At 42.2% G+C, this 22,340-nt stretch overlaps 1 protein-coding gene across 3 annotated transcripts in view; it reads right to left on the bottom strand.

Annotated features, from left to right (window-relative positions):
• USP22 (ubiquitin specific peptidase 22) overlaps positions 1-21,903 on the bottom strand; it is a 104,543-nt gene extending 82,640 nt beyond the window's left edge. For 2 of the 3 annotated variants that reach the window (XM_053365509.1, XM_053365510.1), the window contains exon 1: positions 20,759-21,903. In XM_053365509.1, coding sequence (XP_053221484.1) covers positions 20,759-20,884 — 126 coding nt within the window. In that variant the 5' untranslated portion in view covers positions 20,885-21,903. The remainder of the gene's footprint in view (positions 1-20,758) is intronic. The other variant, XM_053365508.1, reaches the window with a different exon arrangement.
• Between the last annotated feature and the right edge of the window lie 437 nt (positions 21,904-22,340).

The following is a 22,340-nucleotide window of genomic DNA, read 5'->3' on the forward strand; positions in this document are numbered from 1 at the left end:
TAAATAAAGTTTCTTACATTGGTTTTCGTCAACACAAATGTAGCAAATTTACTTTAGAAGAGTAAATTTCAATGGCTCAAATTTCCACAAAAAAGTTCTCTAGTGCAGTGGCTCAATAAACCAATTCCTAATATAAACCAGTCTGATTATGGGGGGGGGAAGATTTTTTGTAATGTTTTGTAATAAGTTTAATAATAATGTTCAACCTTATGCTATTTTTAACCAGCTGTAAAATTATGAGTGTTTCTTAAGACTTTTTGGTTTCATTTTATTTACTAATAAAAACAATGAGAAAAATAATAAACCAACTCCTCTAGGATAAAGAACCCTTGGCAATGTGTGAGCATATGTCTAAATAATGGCTGAACAGCTGCATCTCTGTACGAGGAACCTTCTTTCTTTACAAGCTAGGAGAAGATGAGAAATTGCAAATCTCTCTCTTTTCAGGAATACATATATACAATCATATATATACACACACACACACAGAGCCCTACTTATATTTCAGAATGCTGATTTCCCCGTTTTCTGCAATGCACCACTGCAGTAGCCAATTTCACATGAGAACAAGATGATTGCCAATACCGCAGTAGTGTGTTCTAAGATAGAGTATAAAAATCTATTACTTTACCTCATTCATTCCCCTGTGTCAGCAAATCGTGAAAATGTTTTTAAACATTCTATTAGGTAATGCATTGATCTAATCTTCAGGGACACGTGACTTGAGAAGTAATGCAGCAGGCAAGCTAAGCAGCCTAGCTAAGCAGCCCTGCCTACCTGACATTGTGCAGGGTGTCTTATTCAATGCTGCCCATGGAGCTAAGATGTTATTTGCAAGGTAGGAACACACAGTGAATGAAAATTTTATTCTTACCAGGGATTTGGGGAGGAGGGAGAGAGAGAAAGAAATGTATGTTTGGGGTAACCTGGGGTAACACTAGTTTCATTAATTACAAACCCCAAAATTTGGGATCCCCTCCAAACTGGTGCCAAAGTTTTGCAATTGTTTTGCAGTGTGAACCCCACATTTTCCAGTGTCCCACAAACTTAGGAATTGATAACTATGACCCCTGGTTTGGGTATCACCCAAAAACCTGACATTGTCCTATTCACTGCAAACCAGTCCCAAAGTTTTGAATTGTTTTCCAGTGAAAGCACCATGTGTTGCAGTGCCCCCCAAAATGCAGAGGAAGAGATACAGGAATCCCCCCACTTATGTGGAGATTGCCTTCTGGGCCCCCATGCACATAAGTGAAATTGTGTAAAGGGGGGGGGAATGTGGGGAAAAATGAAAGAGATGCTCTCCTGGAAATTGCTCAGGACCACCGCCTGGCCTGTCTCGAGACCCCCTGCCTGCTGGGAGCCAGTGTGTGCAGCGGTGATGGTGACTGGCCACAGAGGCCAAGGGCTGAGGAGGATACCCAGTGGAACTGGCACCAGGATGGGGGCATGGATGTGCAGCACAGGTGGGGCGACGGCACCTCCCTTCCTGTTCCACTGTTGAATCTCCACAAATAAACAACAACAATGAGGCTGTGGGACTTTAAGAGGTGTTTTTATTATGACAAAGTTTTCTTGGCCAGAACCTACTTTTTTTGTATGTGTATACATATATAAAATTGAGTTGTTTGCGACAAACAACTATAAACAATCATTTTGGTGATATTCTTCTTAGGACAACTGGAGTCCTGTGCCATCCTGAGATTGTTCTGAATTTAAGATCTTGTGTTTCTGAGGTTTTATGATTTTAAGATCTGTGACTGAATGGCCAGGAATTTGAAATTGCTACGGTTGCATTCACTCAGGGGTTTTCTCCCGTTAGTTTCAATGATTATAAAGCTAGCATTTCGGTTGCATTTTCTAACGTTCTTTTCTTGCCTTTTCAAGTTGAATCCAACATCTTATCACACATAACACATTTCAAGACATTATTTTAAGAGGAGATGATGGGAGTGTGCACGGGTGCCTAAAAAAACCAATAGTTTTGCAGGCAATTGGGCAACATTGGATTTGAAAAGACCAGAAAGGCCACAAAGAGAGTGGGTTACAGTTTTCGGGGTGCTGAAAAATGATTGCAAAACTTTGGTACCTGTTTGGAGTGAATCAGACAGTGTGGGAATCTGAGTGTTGTTAACTACAGTGGCATTAACTAGAACCCCCAGTTTGATGCATTACTGGGCTTTTTTGTGGGGTGCTGCAAAATGCAAAATGATTGAAAAACTTTGGCACCAGTTTGGAGTGAACCAGGTTTTTCAGTGATACCTATGACCAGGAGCCCCAGCCTGCAGCCCTCCAGATGTTTTGGCCTACAACTTCCGTGATCCCTAGCTAACAGAACCAGTGGTCAGGGATGATGGGAATTGTAGTCCAAAACATATGGAGGGCCGAAGGTTGGGGTTGCCTACCTATGACTCTCTGAGTATCAGTGGGGGGGGGGGCGCTGAAAAACGACTGCAAAATTTTGCCAATGGTTTGGAGGGGGTCCCAAATTACGGGCTTTGCAGTTAATGAAGCTGAAAATACTCTTAAGCACAATCTTTTCTGAAAAAGAAACTTAATGGAAATGTAGATCAAAGCTTTAGCAACTGAATGGTTCTTATGTAGGCAACTGTAGACCTCAGTTCCCTTCTGTTTTGTTTTAAGCACTGTAAGCTGTCCACAGAAAATGTGAACTTAATTAGTCCACATCAAAGTCACTTCATTCCTGCTAGCAGCGAAGATAGCTGCAATATAGATCCTCTACAACATGATTTATTTATGCAACATGAGGGAAAGTCAGAAAAGGGGGGGAAATGTTAACTCCCTCAGAGTCAGTTTCTTTAAAAAAAAAATGTCCTGTGTGATTTAGGTTAAACTCAAGTATAAGTCCACATCAGAATCACTGCAATTCTGCTAGCAGGAAAGATCACTGCAGTACAGATCCTCCACATGATTTATTTATGCAGCATATAGTTTAGACTGGTCTAGGAGTTAATTGTCTCCCAATTTTCCAGTCCTTAAAGTTGTCAAATTATGCACAATTCTTACCAGTGGTCCGGTTCTCACGTCATGCTAAATCAAAACATTTTGTTTTGTCTCTCCTGGAGAGACTCTACCCACTTTGCTCCTCCTCAGTCATTCTGCTGCTGTGCTGCACTGAGCTAAGCCCTAATTTAGCTTAGCACAGGGGTTTGGAATCTCTAGCCAATCTTGGCTCACCAAGGGACTAATTGGACCTACAATACCATTTCCCCCAAATCACACCCACCTGTCAACCAGTTGATATCAGTTGATGAGCAGGGTCCAATTCTGCTATATGCTGCTTTGCCAGCATGTTCCCTGTGGGGAATGCCCTGGCAAAGCAGACTCCTCCAAAAAACAGGATTGAATCCTTCATTCATCAGCTGATCAGTACATTAGAGAATGAGTGTTTCCAGGATGGACCTACAGTCATATAAGATACATGCCACTCATTGGTACCCTGGACAATGCAATACTTAATCCTTTAAAAACCTTTTTTAAGGAACGCCTGCAAGATGTGAAATCTATAAATGTATGAAGCGAAGGAGTTTTGGAGACTAAAGACACTATCAGCAGCTTCATTTAATGCATTTATTGTTAGAAGTTCTGCACTAAGTGGGGTTCTCATTGAGTTTCCATGAGAAAAATTAAAACACTGGCAAAAACTAGCCAAAACAACAAAAGGTTAAATATTTTATGTTTAGCTTCACTTCATACCCTGCTGGTATTATCTCCACATTTTCCTATCTACTAGACAGTAATTACATAATGCCACCCCCAGAAATTAGTAAATTATAGTGTTTTCATTTATGGACACTTTGCATTAAATGCCAAAGCATTGCTTAGTTAACTGAAAACAAATATACAAACTCCCAAACTGCCTGCTGGGATTAATGGCTAAGAAAAATTCCTAGCAAATGTGTTTCTACAGCAATTAAGTTTTGACTTTTAAAAAAATACTACGCATATGTACAAAAACACTTGCCCACATTCCTAATATACCGAACTATTTCAAAGATAGTACATTTAAAAAGCAACCACTACCATCACATGAACATTTAACACAATGCACAGGCCTTCTAAAATCTGTTCAGCATCCAAGACCACAAAAGCCAGCATCTAACATCATGCAGCCTACTTACAAAACACTGCTTTTCATTGGTGAACAGTAGGATTAATGCTACTCACACTAGGGAAATGCAGTTCAACACTACATTGCACGGATGGAAGCAAAAGCCAAGTCATCTTCAGAAATGAACATACAGCTTATTAGATGCAAAAGGGTAGGAGAGGAGAAGAGCGAGCAAGAAAATGCAGAGGGCACACTTAGCGTTTTCCACCATTTGAACAGTAGTTTAAGGACTCTTTTGAAGCAGTGTCAGGGAGCACGACTGTCAATTCTCTGTGTCAAAACAAGCCGAATTTCAGTCAAAGTGGCCGATGAAAGCAGTAGCACTCTTTTTTTACATCAGAAAGTTGTGTGTGTCTCGTTTTGACCCTATGCAAATGAGATAGTAAGATTCTTCAGGTTTCTTTTTCAGTATATATTTAAATCCAGCAGGACCTAGTGAATGGTCCAAGGTCATCTGATTTTGCAGAAGTGCTGAAGCTAAGCAGATGTTGACCTGATAAGTCTTCGTGGAGGCAGACCCTCACCCTTCTGCATCGGAAGCATGTAGCAAGCAATCAGGCTGTAGTGATATCACCCAATATTTCCCCTGAAAGAATTGTGAATTTTGAGAAGGTGATCAAAGAAAGAGGTGCCATGTCCAGAAACTTTAATTCATGAACTATTTTCTCCTAGAAGTGAAAGGGTCTGACTGCCTCAGCTGGAGATTTCTCACTTGAAGCTAACTTATGAAGAGGCTTGGGCATCTCACTTTTGCAGTTTCTAATATTTTGCATATATGCTTGGGCCCACTGATTCAGATAGTATTATATCTCACCTCTTCTCTAAGGAGCTCAGGGCAGATTACCTAAGGGTTCTTTCATTTTATTCTCAAAGCCACCCTATGTAGCAGTTAAAACTCAGACATGACAACTGCCTTGAGCTTATCCAGTAAGCTTTGTGGGTTAGTAGATTCTGTATTCCAACTACTGTACACACAGTACACTTTCCCCCTAGGAATCAGCATCTGAAGGCCAGATTTGGCTACATTAATGCAATCACCCTAATCTGCCTGAGGCATGTGGAGGGGGCGAAGACAAGGACCATGGCAAGGCAACTTTCCCCTCAAAGTGAGCTAAGTATATTCTTACAATCAGGAATAGGATAATCACTGTTCGTAAGTGTGCCATGTCAGTATAGGCTTCCAATATTATTTCACTTGCTTCTTGGATGCAAGTTATCATCAGAATAAATATTCACTCACCTAGGAGTTAAAAGGGGAAGCTGATTAAAAGCTACATCCTGAAGTTCCAAAACCTAAACTCTCACCTTCATCATGGCTACCTGGCATAAGAAAGGCACCACTTACTAAATACAGTGGTACCTCGGGTTACATATGCTTCAGGTTAAGAACTTTGCTTCAGGATAAGAACAGTTTCAGGTTAAGAACAGACCTCTAGAAAGAATTAAGTACTTAACCCAAGGTACCACTGTAAGCAGAATCTTTTCAAGGTGTTTGCTTTTAAAAAACAACTTTATCTTGGCAGCTGAAATAAAAACCTTAATGTTGACTCCTAACTGGAATCCAAGCCAGTCGACTTTTGCAACTACTGTATCTCAACAGAAACATGCTTTTTATGGGCAATTCTGCAGTTAATGTTGGTTTGTTTGTTTTTACTATATTCCTTACTGGATTGTTATTTTAACTTCATAATAAAGTCTTTTTTAAAAACAAAAAACACAAACAGTTGGTCAATAAATAAATCCTGGGATACATAAGAGTACAAATAATAGTATACTATCATAAATTATTCTATACAATAGAATAAACTTTTAAAATAGGTTTAATTCTCCTTCCCCCCTTTTCAAAACAGCATTCTGCAGAAAATAGCTGCCTGCAGTCCTTCTGTAAAGGCACCTGCTATTTAGTCCACAAAGAAAGTGAGAAATCTGCATTGCTGTCTGACATTTTTCCTTGAAAAATGCTTTTTAGGAATGCACTGGGAAGGGTGGCATGCTTCTAGAAAATGAAGCTACTAGTCTTTAAAAGAAGGCAGGGGGATGGGACCCAACAAAGCAGCTGTCAGAGCCAGTTCTTGTTCAACTAGGGTAGAACAAGGCCAAGTCATTGGGGGAATAAGATGAAGGAAGTCCATAGCCAGCAAGGAAGAATGACAGCAGAGTATGAGCAGTGACTTTATCCGTGTAGTAAAGTAGCATGCCCTCATGCACCATCCCATCCTGCATACAAATTAACATGTGGCACATTTTAACAATCCATCCTCAAAAAAGGAAGGTGGGAAAGAACTGCATGTGCCCCAATACGTGTATGTGATTGTGGTAATGCAGGTCTCTCCTTCTACTACTCACTGGACATTTATTCATATATATATATATATATATATCCCCAAAAAAATTGGTCAGTCAAGATACTCACAGAGGAGCACTAACTCATTTAACATATGTGCCATATTTATTCTGGAAATACTATTGTTACTTTGCCTCAATAGCTTGTTACCACAGATAAACCATTTTGCTGTGGCTGCAAGTCAACATTTAAGGAGCTCAGAAAGAGGCAGGAATACATTGTTACAACGGGCTATGTTCACTATAAATCTAGTACAACTATCCCTCATATATTCTTCAGAATTAAATCTATTGTATTTGAGCAGGGGAATGTGATTTTTAATCTGGTCATGTCTGGGGTGCAAGAGAATATATTTGGATGCAGGAGATGCAATCCAACAGTTCCAAGGCAAAAGAGGAAATTTCTATGCTAGAAGAAAAGAGGTGTGGCAGAATAGTTGTTTAAATGGTCAGACCACCTTTTGAGAAAGGGTATACAAAATACATTAATAATAATAATAATAATAATAATAATAATAATAATAATAATTTATTATTTATTATTTATACCCCACCCATCTGTACCTTAAATGACAAGGTTTCAACCGAAGCATAATCTTATTTTTGTGACTGTATTTTTTGTAACTGTAGTTTTTAAATCGTTTTTCATGATGTATTTAAATTCTTGTAACCCACCCTGGGACCTTAAGGAGAAGGGTAGTTAATAAAAGCACCAGCATGCTTAAGGTATCTAAACTGAAGCATTCTGGAGTCTAGAACTAGTATTTAGACCATCTAAGGAAGCAAATTCTAAAACAGTCAGGAAAGAAACCATCCCATCAAAGAGTACCAACAGAGGGATTGATCGCCTTTAAGTGAAAAGAGATTCCCTTTGCTTTTGGGAGCATAGCTGAAACAGTTAATCTTTGCCAAGTCTTAAGCAAGTCCTATTCAGCCACCAGTTGTGGTTTTTTTAAATCCATGCTTACACATACACATACAGATTCACCTTTCTTTGTTAGGCAATAATGTTTATAACATCATGTTGTAGAAAGGACTACTAGACAGAAGAGTTCAATTTGGCACGCTTGTATGGCTGTGGAAGCACAAAGCGACAAGACCAGCAGCATGAACAGTTACAGAAGGACTCTGCCATGTGGCACAGAACCAACTCTGCTGGCTGGTCTACACCTCACTGCCCTGAACAAGGCAGGGGATTAAAGTGTTGGTTACTGCCAGAGCATGGCTGTGCACCAGGCTTTCCTTGCCTGGCAGACAGTCTACTTGGAGTCATTGCCAGCTTACAGAATGTCCAGCAGCCTTCAGGCTGTTCCTTTCTACAAGAGCAAGAGCTATGGCAAAGCAAATATCAGAAGTGGGTGCTTCAAAACTAGGACGTAAATACATGCTAGCATAGTTTAAAAAGAAGACCAAAGAGGTTCCACTACTATCATGAATAGTAATTATTTACATCCAGAATTGGGGGGAGAACTAAGCAAGACAATAAAGTACACTTACTATTTTCCCTGTTAAATCTGAAGAGCAACAGAAGAAGAAGAAGAGAAGAGTTTGGATTTGATATCCCGCCTTTCACTCCCTTTAAGGAGTCTCAAAGCGGCTAACATTCTCCTTTCCCTTCCTCCCCCACAACAAACACTCTGTGGGGTGAGTGGGGCTGAGAGAAGTGTGACTGGCCCAAGGTCACCCAGCAGCTGCATGTGGAGGAGCGGAGACACGAACCCGGTTCCCCAGATTACTAGACTACCGCTCTTAACCACTACACCATACTGGCTCTCTCACCATACAACAAGGTCCTAATGCATTGTAGAAGCTAGAGAACCTAAACCATGCTTAAGAGGGACTATCCTTGTTCAAAAAGAGTTTCTCTGCAGCAATATGAGGGAAAAGTTGTCAAATGCATGATCAATGAACACTGAAGGTTCAACATCAAATCACCAAGTGTAGTTTCTGTAGCCTGTATCACTCCTCCAAACGACCCTTAGTCCCTCCTGCCTCCTGCAATTTTCTTCCTTGACATCCATTATCTTAGCCCTTGGCAGGAATTATGAAGTATAACAAATGCAGTAAAATGCAGTAATTTTCCAATTAGCAGATCTACACTAAGGGTTGTAAGCAAACTAATTTCTACTCAGAGTAGACCCACCAAAATTAGCGTACTTAAGTTGGTCGCATCCATTAATTCCAATAGGTCTACTCAAATTCTAACCAATGGTGAATACAGTTCTAAGCATGCAAGCAGCAAATATTTGTAACGAAGGAGCACCATGGCAGGAATGAACATGCAGGCACCTAGGATTTGAAATATTTTTTCAAGCCTGTCTAATATAATTTCACTTTCGGGATAAGACTGGAACAGACAAATTGGTATCAAGCAATGGTTTACAGGTTCCCCTAGATATCTGAGAGCAACAGACTTCACTGGGTCTCCCCACCCCACCCCTTTCCAGTTGCCCTGAAGCATAAAAATAACAAACACAAAAGAGGCATTCTTTCTCTCTCTCTTTCCAAACACACACACACACACACACACACACAGTGTCTATATGTATATATATTTATTTATATATACATTCAGTGGTATCTCGGGTTAAGTACTTAATGCGTTCCGGAGGTCCATTCTTAACCTGAAACTGTCCTTAACCTGAAGCACCACTTTAGCTAATGGGGCCTCCCGCTGTTGTCGCGCCGTCAGAGCACGATTTCTGTTCTCATCCTGAAGCAAAGTTCTTAACCTGAGGTACTATTTCTGGGTTAGCGGAGTCTGTAACCTGAAGCGTATGTAACCTGAAGCGCCTGTAACCCAAGGTACCACTGTACTGCATCTGCTTCCAGAGTGCACATTTCTACTAAAAGAATATTTCTAAGTTTTGACATTCTCCCCTTCTATACAATACTGTATGCATAAAACACATCTATGTAGCTTTGCATGTTCTTTGTTATAGTCTTAATATTTTGCACACAAAAAAGAGCAAAAAAATCTAAGGTAAACACTACAAAGGGCCCAAGAAGGAATTTATGAGTACTGCATGGCAAGCCAACAATTTAGCTTGCTAGTCATTTTCATAATGGTACTACAGTCCACAAACAATGAATCAGGTATTCTAGATGCAAGGTTCTGCTACAGTGACTGGACTAAACAGTGTAGCTCGCAACAAAGGAAGTAGTACTGTACTCTGAAAATGAAAAGAATTCACAATATTCCTGATATACAGGCTAGATACATGCATCTTTTTTGATACCACATCAATAAAGAGATTGGGAAGATTCAGAGGAGCAAAGAGGTTGATTAAAGAGTCTATAGAATGCTGGACAAATGATATAAGTAGATGAAAGCAAGTAGGTTTGGCACACAAAAGAAGCAGTTTGAGATGGCAAGGGGAGATGTGAAATCCGATCTTCAATTATTTAAAAGGCTGCCATGAAGATCAATGTTTGCTGGTACTATCAGTGGCCCCAGAGTGTGTACAGAAAAGTAGATTTAATATAAATTATTAGTAACTGCTTTCAGAACTGGGCAATGTAACAGGTTGCCTAGCAATCTCATCCACTGAAGATATTTTAAGTAGCAACTAGGTAAACAATGGGGATGAAACAGAAATGTTGCAATGCCAAGGATTGAATTAGGGAGACCTCGAGTTTCCTCAAAGTCGTAAGGATAGTCTTTAATTCTCAACTTTTTATACTAGAAACTACAGAGTATCTGGGACGCGGCTGGCACTGTGGGTTAAACCACAGAGCCTAGGACTTGCCAGTCAGAAGGTCGGCGGTTCGAATCCCCGCAATGGGGTGAGCTCCCATTGCTTGGTCCCTGCTCCTGCCAACCTAGCAGTTCGAAAGCACATCAAAGTGCTAGTAGATAAATAGGTACCACTCCGGCGGGAAGGTAAACAGCGTTTCCGTGCGCTGCTCTGGTTCGCCAGAAGCAGCTTAGTCATGCTGGCCACATGACCCGGAAGCTGTACGCCGGCTCCCTTGGCCAATAAAGCGAGATGAGTGCAGCAACCCCAGAGTCGGCCACGACTGGACTTAATGGTCAGGGGTCCCTTTACCTTACATAGTATCTGGCTACTTTATTCCGGCCTGAAAGAGTACCAACTACTCTGGAGACTGATACCTTTGATATGCCACATCTCAAAATCTTCACATATTACTGTAACTTCTGGGAAATGTTTCTGAAAACTGAACTGACATCACTGATGATTCTCAAGATTCCTAGACAGAGGAATGTTAATTTCAAACACCATTAAACCACAGGCAAGGCAACCAGAGAACAGATGAGAGAAACTTACCTAAATAGAATGTTGGTTAATGTTGATTAATAAAGTTCACAAGTTCACATTTATCAACAAAATATTATATGTGAACTCAAAGCAAAGCTTGATTATGGACTAATGTCTGTTCTTTAATGGGAGCGAATATTTAATTATTTGTACAGGACATAGCTAAGGGAACTGCCCTGCGAGTGGTAGTTACACATAACTCAAGTCACCTTTCAAATTGCCAGAAGCAAATCAATTCATCAGAATTACAGCACATTTACTTGTACATGGAAACAGTTAAAAATATGCCTAGACTGAGGCATGAATGTGCTATTTGAATTAATGAATCATATGGCTTTAATTTTTTTTAGGTGTAGATCTGACTGCCCCAGGACCAATGCAGATGTGTTATTCCATATACATCTTCCAATTCTCTCATCTCCTTTTACCACTTTACAATTGCTGCAGATGTATACATTGAAGTGATTGTATCTCAGTAATATCACTGACCAACGGGGGTGAAATACAGATCACTAATCCCGACACTTACTAATTGCTATGCTTATCCTATGAATCAGTTGTTTATATTCAGAACCCCCATGTCAAGGAATGCAGCTCCACCTAAGCTTGTGATCACTGCAACTATTCTCTCAGGCATGAAACTTAAAAAAGAAGTGCACTGCCATAAATGTATTTCCTTTTGCTTCTTCATAGTGGAGATGGGGATCTGAACAGGTTCAGCAACTAGCCATTTTCTGATCCGTTGTCTTACTTTGTCCAGCTTCTGAGATACTTCACACTAGCCAGCAACCCCCTGCCAAAGGTGGTGATCAGGTGTACACCATCCTGAGCTCCTTGGAGGTCTTTATAACTAAAACTTTATAACTAAAAGTTAAAACTACTTCAGGCATGCCCAATGGTTCATGCACACATAGCAGGATTTTCTCATTTCTTTGAACCGTGAAACATTATGCTACATGTACAGCCAACTTCTGTGTTAACAGGAACCACTCTTACTTTCCAGATTGCAACCCAGTAACCAAGAGATATATGTTGCCATACAACCTGACTTCTTTTTCCCACCCCTTGATGCATGCCAGTTAAGACAGTGATACACAACAGCTATAACGGAGCACATGGCTATCAGCCGTGACAAAGCCTCATGCATGCTAAAGAGGGATGCAAACTGCTTTTGAAGCTGCTTCGGATTCACTATATAGTGCTACCTCTGGCTATGTACTTAATTCGTTCCGGAGGTCCGTTCTTAACCTGAAACAGTTCTTAACCTGAAGCACCACTTTAGCTAATGAGGCCTCCTGCTGCTGCCGCGCTGTGGCAGCACAATTTCTGTTCTCATCCTGAAGCAAAGTTCTTAACCTGGGGTACTATTTCTGGGTTAGCGGAGTCTGTAACCTGAAGCGTCTGTAACCCAAGGTACCACTGTATAGCATAGGAGCTGACTAGATATTTCTTATCATTTATTCTTCTCAGTAACCATTGATTTTGCCTCTCTCCTCTCTATACCCCTTCCACTAGGGTCTCCTTCCTTCCAATGGTACCTAAGTAGTGCATGTTGTACAGACACACTTGCACTCTACAACCACCATGACTGCTGGACAATCAGTTCTCTCATTATAGTCATGACTCATGACCCTGGACAAAATCTCATCAATAAATTTTAGTATGAAAATACTTACATGTCTGGCAGTCATATAATTGGTACATTTGCATATACAAGTCATTGAACAAGGAAGCTATCATTTATATACTGACATTTTAAAGCATATTTTTAAATAGGAAATGAAGCAGACAATCAAGGCTCAAAGCAGAAGGGTGTCTTCTAAAGTAATTTGTACTGCCTATGTTAGTGTACAAACATAGCTTATTTTTGTTTCTTGTGACATTCATTCTATTAATTATTTTATTTTAAAGTGAGACACCCTGGAAGGAAACCAGTCTCCAGGAAATGTGCACAGCCATAGCACCACAATGATTCTAGACTTTAATGTGGTTAATTATGGAACACATTTTAGCATTTTAAGTGTTCCTCTCCAGGCCTCTCATAACAATTGACAGACAATTTCTCATACCTCTGGAGTGTTCTCCTTTGTTGCTTAAAAGAGGAATAAGTGGCAGCTAGCAGGAGTGTACCCCATTGTCACAAATGAAAGGATCTAACAGAAACATTAGTGGAACAGGAAAGAAGCAGTCCCTGTTTGTTCCTACTCTTTTTCTCTTTCCAAAATGAAATATATATTGTTTAGCCCTACAGCAAGTCACACACAAATACTAACAAGACAAAAAGTACATTTCAAGTCACATCTATGTGGAGCTAAACTTTCCACTTTAGCCATCAAAATTCTAATTTCTCTTTAATTGTTCAAATAACAGTATCAAATATAAAGAAAAGCCTCAAGTAACTGCTGGAGAACTTCAACGAGAACTATTCCTATCAGACTAAATTCAAGAAAATTCTTTTCCTTTTAAAAGAGTATAAAAATGCAATCCAAGTATATTCTCCTATTTAATAAAATAAAACCAAGGAATTAAATGATGTACCTATCACTCATATCTATTTACTTATATAATTTTTCCTTCTACTAATTCATTTTGGGTGGCCTTGCTCTTCCAAGCAAAAGGAGATTAAAAGAAAGGCAAATTAATCCTAAATTAATTTAGAGAGTGCTCCTAAATTTAAAAAAGGGGCGGGTTGTACTTCTACAAAGCTCACTACTGGAGAGAGTAACAGCTGAATATATCATGGATCTGAATTTATTATGACTAGATGTTTATAAGTTAAACATTAAGGGTAGTAGCTTAGCTCTACTCAGAACAGATTCATTGAAATTAATGGACCTAAGTTAGCCATATCCATTAATTTCAAGGGGCCTACTCTGAGTGAGAATAGCATTAGATTTTACCCTAAATTTAAGTAGACAGCAAAGAATAAGAGTGGGTGATACATAATCCTCAAGCTAGGTAATGTGCAGTGAGACTACCAATACAGTTGTACCTTGTACTCAGAAGTGAGTCAAACGGACTTCCGAAAGATTCCGTTTGACTTCTGAAGTACCACTGTATATAGGTTCTATCCTAACATTTAAAAAGATTATAAGACTAGGGATCCAGAAACAAACCATAGTATAGCCTAAATCATGGGTAGGCAAACTAAGGCCTGGGGGCCAGATCCACAAGTTCCCACCCCCACCCCCCACATCCAATCACAGATCACGTCTATCTCCATTGAAAATCATGGATATTATGCTTTCCAGCACTGCCATGGTGCAAAAACATAGATTAGAGACACAGATCCTTATGAATCCTCACAATTTTTACAAGGGCTCTTTTTAATACCATCACCAAACATGTCACCTCAGTGGGCACAGGTGGGATCTGTAATTTGCTGGAGCTTCTATTGTCATCCTATGTAAAATTCATGAAAATCCATCCTGATCTTCTGTGTTTTTATTTTTTGACTATGCAGTGCAAATATGCAAGCTTTAATTTGATGGTAGTGTTTGGAGATTCTGTTTAAAACCTTTCAAATTCAAGAGGAAAGAGGAAAATTCTACTGGAACTAGTTTTTTACCCATACTCATGGAAAAGCAAAGAGTGTGTATGCATTCTCTTTTTCTCTGTTGGGAAGGGGCGCGAGAAACAACCAGACTGAGGAGTATCCAGGGCACTCTTAAAATCCAAGTGTGCCCAGGGGTCCAAAAAGGTTTTCAATCTGTGGACAATAAAAAATGTTGTTTAAAATGAAAGCTAACCACGGAGAGACAGAACATTTGAGGTAGAAGTTAAGAGCTTTTAAAATACAATACCTGTTCCTGAATAAAACTTTCACTAAGGAGAAAGGAGCACTTATTTATGCCTTTACTATCAGACAAGAGTATGTTGCAACTAAAAAAAGGTAGATTGCTACCTCCATACGGGTACAGTGGTACCTTGGGTTACAAACGCTTTGGGTTACGAACTCCGCTAACCCGTAAGTAGTAACTCAGGTTACAAACTTTGCCCCAGGATGAGAACAGAAATCGCGCACCGGCAGCAGCAGGAGGCCCCATTAGCTAAAGTGGTACCTCAGGTTAAGAACGGACCTCCAGAATGAATGAAGTCTGTAACCCGAGGTACCACTGTATTTGACAGTTGTCAGGCGCTCAGATGCTCCATCAAATAATAGGTAAACAATCAACTGGCATTTTAACCTTATTTTTCATCAGCTACAGAAATACAAGAAACCAAAACATCCTGCAGTGCTGAAAGTACAAAGCACACAATAAGCCTCCCCAGGAATTATTTCTTTACACTATCAGGGACAGTGTCACATCTGTCATAAGCAGATTACCAAAACTCACCACCCATTCCAGAATGAAAACAGACATGTCCTGCAAGTTATAGGCAGATTTGACAAATTAACTCAACTTGCTCATTTCCAGTCAGTTCTATTTACGTCACTCTTCTGATAACAAAGCGATTCAGAAACAAGTCTTCAGAATCCTTAAGATATGAAGATGTACCAACAGCAATGTAAGCCTCAAAAATCTGCACTGGTAGAAAATAAATTTCCAATGCAGGATTAGAGGATTCAAAATATATTAGCCACTTCTTATTAAACTTTGGTGCCAATTCATTCCTTTCCAGTAAACTCGCAAACCATCAGATACGTACCACTTGGCCAAATATTTCCCTCACGCCCCCCCCCCAAATTACATTCCTACTGCACTTACAACAAAACTGAACCTGTTAGTTTCCTGTTCTTGACTTCAGCTAGTCAGATTTTTAGAAGAAGAAGAAGAAGAAGAGGAGTTTGGATTTGATATCCCGCCTTTCACTCCCTTTAAGGAGTCTCAAAGCGGCTAACATTCTCCTTTCCCTTCCTCCCCCACAACAAACACTCTGTGAGGTGAGTGGGGCTGAGAGACTTCAAAGAAGTGTGACTGGCCCAAGGTCACCCAGCAGCTGCATGTGGAGGAGCGGAGACGCGAACCCGGTTTCCCAGATTACGAGACTACCGCTCTTAACCACTACACCACACTGGCTCTCATTATTGTGAACTGTAAAGCCTAGCCAAATTCAGTAATAAAACAAGAATTATATAGAGGCAACTCCCCTTTTATGCAGGGCTTGCGTTCCGAGGCACCACACACATCCATGGGACATACATAAGCCCATCCCACCCCCTTCTGGTGTGAAAAATGGCACACACATCAGCAGTCGCACAAGTGCCAAACACGTGCAAATGTGGAGTTGCCCGTATATGTATGTTTCTTTCTCTCTCTCTCTCTCTCTCTCTCTCTCGCTGTGTTTGTGTGTGTGTGTGTGTGTGTGAGAGAGAGAGAGAGAGAGAGAGAGAGAGAGAGAGAGATCTAACAAGAAAGCATGTATAATACAGCTGCCTCACACATTTCAAGATGGAAGCACATGTGAGGAAGTGGGCCCACCTCTTGCACTCCAGTGAGGAAAAGGAACTGAAGTCCTAAAAAGCACAGAATACCATCACACCCACACCACCAACCAGCTAAGCATGACTATACAGCTACTGTGAAAATCACTTGTCAAGTAAAGAGAAAGAAAGGCAACATGGAAATAGCTGGAAGCTAGGCAAGAAGGTGGAGCACTGTGAGAGAAGAAGCAAGTACATGCATGTGTATCATGTACAGAATGAAGAAGTAGCAATGGTGGCAAAGGAGTGTTCTTGGACAGGTGTAGGTAAAAGAACACAGCCATTGTTACAATAGCTTCTGCAGAATCAAATTCTGTTGAAAGTAGAAGGCTTATTTCCATTTTAAATGAACGCTTTAGAATCATTCAGAATTGTGGTCTGAACTCAACTAGTTTTTGTCATTTTTAAGTAATTACAAAATAAACCATGTACATAACAGTACACATACCAATTAGTTTCATTTAAAACCATTTCAGGTTTGGCATAATTTAATATAAACTTTGTTTTACTGTTGTAAAGTCAAAATCATAGTCTACATATACAAAGCTGCTGTTATTCATGTCATTTTGTATTGCAGTTTAGCTATGCACATTTCCCTACAGTAAATACCAGCAACAGCCATGATTTATTCTGGCTTCTGCAAGCCCCCTCCACAACCTCTGCAACAGAACTACTACTCTTGTCTCATAAGGATATATCCATAACTAATCCAAAATAATATTTATAATATGCAGTTAAACTGTGCAATACCAATGTCAATAAAAATCTAAATTCTGCATAGAGCCAAGGTGATGCAGTGCCACAACAGGTCAGAGGAAGTGGTTGTTAAAAGAAACAGGCCTAGCTTCTAAACAAGCCTCGCAGATTTTCTAATGATAATCATAGTTCATCTAACATTCAGGCCACTGAATTACAGTAGCTGTTATGTACTTTTAGTTAGGCAATCCTTTCACTTCTAAAACTTGTAGAATCATACCAATCTTACTATGTTAGATACACCAAATGTCCACTTAGCAATTCTTGTTAATTTCTAATTAAATATTACTGGCCCAAAACACATATGAAATAAAACTGTCTTGATTGAGATCTGAGCAGTTTCCAGATTCTCAAGCTACGAACAACTCTCAATTTACATGCATTTAACTTGTGCACATTCAGTTTCACGCGCTTGGCAAAAATAATTTTAAAAATTAAAAAGAGGATGACTGTCAGACACGAAATACTATAGCAATCCCACCCACTATAGCACCTAATGTGTTTTGACGATTTTGGCTTTATACAATATCCTTGGAACGTAACCCCTGCATAAGTTGAGTGTCACCTGCACTCAACTCTTGTCTTGCAAAGAAGATTGTTAAAAATTATACACGTTGCAGTTTTTATGACATAGTAACTTGCAGTAGTACAAAAATTAATGCGGAAAACAGCCTTCTTTCTCTGTAATAAAAAAATGAGTTAAGAATTTAAGACCAAAGCTGCATTAACTGGTGGCAGCAGGGGAGAATAATTGAAAGTAAAAGTAGCAACATAGTACAGAAACAGCCTTTCAAAATCCAAGGCAATAAGCAATGTTGGCAGTCGAGTAGGGAAGCAAAAATTGACACTTTCTGCCCCCTGCAGTTTATATTGATATCTGGATTTTTAAGATGCAAAGCCTAGAAAGAAATAAAACAGGGAAGCAGATATCAAAAAATCAGATGATACAATCTTTCAGTTATTTATTGGATAGTCCATAGAGTAAAATGTAATTTTGCAAGGCTGTGTTCCTTTGACAAGGACTGTTTTTAATTACTGAATCTTATACCATCAATACTGCTGGAGACAGATGTTGGCAATTGTATGTTTCCTTTCCCATCACTGAATCTTCAGTGCCTGAGTTCAACCATCTCAGCACCCATTTACACTATTTTTCCTTTCCATTTTTGCATACAAAGTAGAATAAAGCAGTAGAAGTCTCTCCTACGAAGAATGGCCTCCAAAATAAACATCTACTGACTCCAACACTGCAGCATCCTTCTAGAGAACAGGTTAGCTATCAGGCTACTTGAGCAGAAAATGCTTCCTCTTCATCAAATGCACACGTATTTTATCCCTCCACCCCACATGATGAAATTATGGGTGTAATCAACAAAAGGCAACCTTCCTTGAAATTCCAAAAGTTTGGCTTTAGTACCTAAGCTTACAAATGAAGAAAATTATTAAATTATGACAGTTTTAAAAAGAAAAAGGCTCAAATTAAATATTGTGCAAGATCTCTAAAACAGCCATTAACATTGTTCTCTGCCTCCAACATTATAGTAAGAACCATTATTGTATTGCTTCCCTCAACAGTGTCAAAGTACAGTAGTTCAAAAATTATTAGTGTTAATAAACGTAGTAAGATTTAGAAACTCATTCTTTTGAACCATCCCAAAAGGTGCAAAGCATTGCCTGGCCCAATCCTAAATGCAATTATCTGAATCTGCAGCACAATGAGAGGTAGAAAAACTGGTAGAAGAACTGTAGCCCTTTGAAACGCAACCAAATATTCATATTTATGAATTTTACCTATATGAATTATGAATTTTACCTATATAAAAGAACAGCAAAAAGAGATGTGGGCTAATATATTTTCCCCTGTGATACTAGTTTTCTATCAGCAGGAAAGGGTTGGGGGGGCATGCAAAACTACCCCCTCCCCACAAAAACCTGCAGTCTGAAGTCGTCCAGTCCACTCTATCATCCCATTCTGCTGCATATGTAGACCAAGTCTTGGTAATTTGCAGGCAGGTTTTAGGGCCTAATGGTGCATAAAAACAACAAACTCCCAAAATGCAAAATCTACAAACAGCTAAGTAATCATTAGGTATGAAACACACACTTGTAGTGGCTGTTATTTTCATGAAAAAACAGGTACACTGATTCTTCTTGCATCATCAAACCAAGAGAAATGCCTGCCTCACTGACTCCAAATCAGCAACAGTAACCACCTAACCTTCCCATATATCCCTTCAAATACTCCTCCATATAACACTACACAAATCTAACATATGTCATTCTCATATAAACCACTGGCATAAATTACTATATTCAGTTGACATAAAAAAATTTAACCCAAGCACATCAGAATCTGAAATTTGCTCATTCCTGACACATAGATGTTTGGCACTGACTTGGCATCTAGAATTTATAAAAACATATTTTCCAGTTGTATATGTTTTGTACCACTGATTTACTGATTGTGTTGTTTCTCAGTTTGCAAAACTTGATTTCATCAACCTCTACATGAGGTACTATGAGTAAGACCCACTCAGAAAGCTGTTGGAGACTAGTGGAGAGGGAAAGAAGGAAGGGGGAAACATATGTAAGAGAAATGTTTACAGAACTGAATTATCAGGAAAGCAACAGAGATAGTTTTTCTTCACAGTGTATATTTAGTTTGAATTCCCTCTAGACTAACTATGCAGTGAAATTAAATGTGACTGAAGCACTTCCCATCTGTATAAATTCCATTTTCCCTCACATATACCTTTGGTCCCCCCCAACACACTCAGATGCTGTCCCATATGATTTTTAAGATTATTTTTTTAAAAAAAAATCCACATGCATCAATGGTGTGCAGAATCATTTCCACCTTTTGTCTCCTTGGAAACAGGACTTGCTTCCTCTGCCTGCCTAGAAACTCCAAGTCCAGTCACAGCTTCTACCCCAATAACTTGCTCAAACCGCAGGGCGACCTCTCCACGCCCATCCCACTCCCCCAACCCCACCCCTTCCTCTTCCCTTCTGCAGCCTACACCCACCCACCTTTCCTACCCCCTCCAAACCATCCTTCATAAGTAACTCAGCTCGATAGAGCCACCCGCTGGGGGCAAGGATTACAGAAAGCCACTTCCCCCTTTTTCGGTGTTCCTCCACTTAACTTTTAAAAAAGGCAGCTATTTCCGTGTCAAACACAGCCCACGATTGAGAGAGGCAGTCTGAAGAAAATACTTCAGCAATGCCTCCCCTACCCGCGCACACACACGGGGGGGGGGGAGCCCACAAGTGCACAAAAGCAGGCCGGACATGCTATTTTGCCCTGTCTGGGCAGCTCTCGCTTCTCCCTCCCTCCTGCTCTATCCCTCCCCTTCCCAGGCGTGCTCTGCAGTTGTCCGATTCCGGGAAACCCTCACGCCCTCCGACACCCACAACAGGAAAGGAGGCGGCGGCTGCTTCGGCCACCCCCGTATTTGAAAGCCTCGACGTCTGGGGACTGGGAGCCCCAAGAGCATTCCTTCTCCTGCTCTCCCCACGGCCGAATAAAAGCGGGTTTAGGGGCAGGGAAGGCAGAGCAGAAATTTTTGACAAGCGATGCGGGACTAGCTCCCTGATCCCGTGGGGGAAGAGCTAAAGGCATATTTTGGAAATGGGGAGGGGGAGTTAGAGGGAGGAATCCTGCCCCCCAGCGGGGAATCGCAGCAACCGAGAATTAAAGGGAGAATCTGCCTGGACCGAGCCTGCCCCGCTTTTGCTGCTGGGGGTTCGCATGGCCATTTGCGCGCCCGTCGCTCTTTCCACACACACACACCTACCCCAAACCCGCTTACTCCCCCTTACCTTTCGCTTCCTGGTCTCGGCCGACCCGCTCCACACGAAGCACTGGTAGATCACCCTCAGGTTCTGCTTCCAGTTCTCCACCTTGAAGCCGGTCACATGGCAGCACCCGGCGGCCGGCGGACTCATGTCAGACCCCCCCACATCAATCCGCCCGCCCCGCCGGCACGGCTTCTGCTAGGCTACGGGAGGAGCAGGAAGAAGCAGCAGCAGCAGCAGCAGCAGACGAAGGGGGGGAGGTTGAGGCGGGGGAATCCCAAATCGGAGCTGGGTGGGAGCGAAGACCGGGAAGGGGAGCCGGGACGGGAGGGAGGGATATTGTCGGGGTGGTGGGGACGACAGGGAGGGGAAGGAGGGGTCTCCTCAGTCCGGCTCCTTCGTCGCTGAGGGGGGCGACTGCGGGCCGCCACCCCCCTCAGGGCTGCTGCGCGGCCTCCGCCGCCCCCGCCGACTGCAGTGGTGGCGGTGCGCGGAGGGGGAGGGGAGCGGGCGGCGTGAGGCGGGGGGGAGGGGAGCGGCTCCTCTTCCTCCTCCTCCTCCTCCTCCTCGGATTCCTCCTCTTCTTCCTCCCTCTTCACTCTCCTCCTGCGCCTCTTCTTCTCCTCCTTCGCCGCCTCCTCGCCGCCGCCGCCGCTTTCGCCTCAACCCCGCCCCGCCCCCGGCTGCTCCGAACAAAGCGCCGACGCCGACGACGCCACTGAGGAGGCAGAGCGCCACAAAGATGAGGGCAAAGAGAGGCGGGCTGAGGAGAATCTTCGCTGCCCGCCGCCGCCGCCGCGCGCTACCTCATGGAGGCCTCACGGGAGAAGGAGGAGCGGGGACGAGGGGGAGAGAGAGAGAGAGAGAGAGAGAGGGAAGCCCTGGCGGCGGCGGCGAGGGGCGCGGGTGCCGCTGCTGGGCGGCCGGCTCGGAGGGGTGTGTTCTTCGCCTCCGGTTCCCCCTCAAGTCAGTCAGCCTCGCGAGCTCGCTGGGGTTCGTGTCTCTTTAAATCTCTCTCTCTCATCTCATTCCCTTTCTCGCCCCCCCACCCCTTTTCTGCGATGTGTAATGGTCCTCTCCTCAAAAGACGGAGCGAACTCAATCGAAGCCCCGCCAGGCCCGTAGCGGGACAAACCAACTGGGAAAGGAGCGGGGGTGCGGAGGGGGGGGGGAGAGAGGGAGAGAGAGAAAAACGAGAGAGAGGGAGAGAGAGAGAACAGCGCTTCGCCCATGAACCGCAAGGAGGCCCGGCGGGTGCGGCCCTATTGGTAGCCGTCGGCTTATGTCCCTCCCCTCTGCCGTTTCCCATTGGCCGCCGCCGCCTTCCCTTACAGCGGGAGGAGGCGAGGGAAAGAAAAGGCGGGTTCGCCTGGGCCCGTCCCACCCTCGGGCCCCGTTGATTGACAAAGGAAGTTGGGAAACCGAAAAGGAGGGGGAGGGCAAGGGGGGGAAAGGAGCACATGCTGCGGTGCGGGGTTGTGGATTGGAGGGGCCGCCCGCCGCTCTCACGTCACCGGGTTGCGGATTGGCTGGGGAAGCGATGTCAGGGCAAAGGGGCCGCCTTCCCCCAGGCAGCAAGCAGGATGTGCGGGATGGGGGGGGGGAC

This window comes from Podarcis raffonei, chromosome 14, assembly GCF_027172205.1.
Source record: "Podarcis raffonei isolate rPodRaf1 chromosome 14, rPodRaf1.pri, whole genome shotgun sequence".
Taxonomy (NCBI): domain Eukaryota; kingdom Metazoa; phylum Chordata; class Lepidosauria; order Squamata; family Lacertidae; genus Podarcis; species Podarcis raffonei.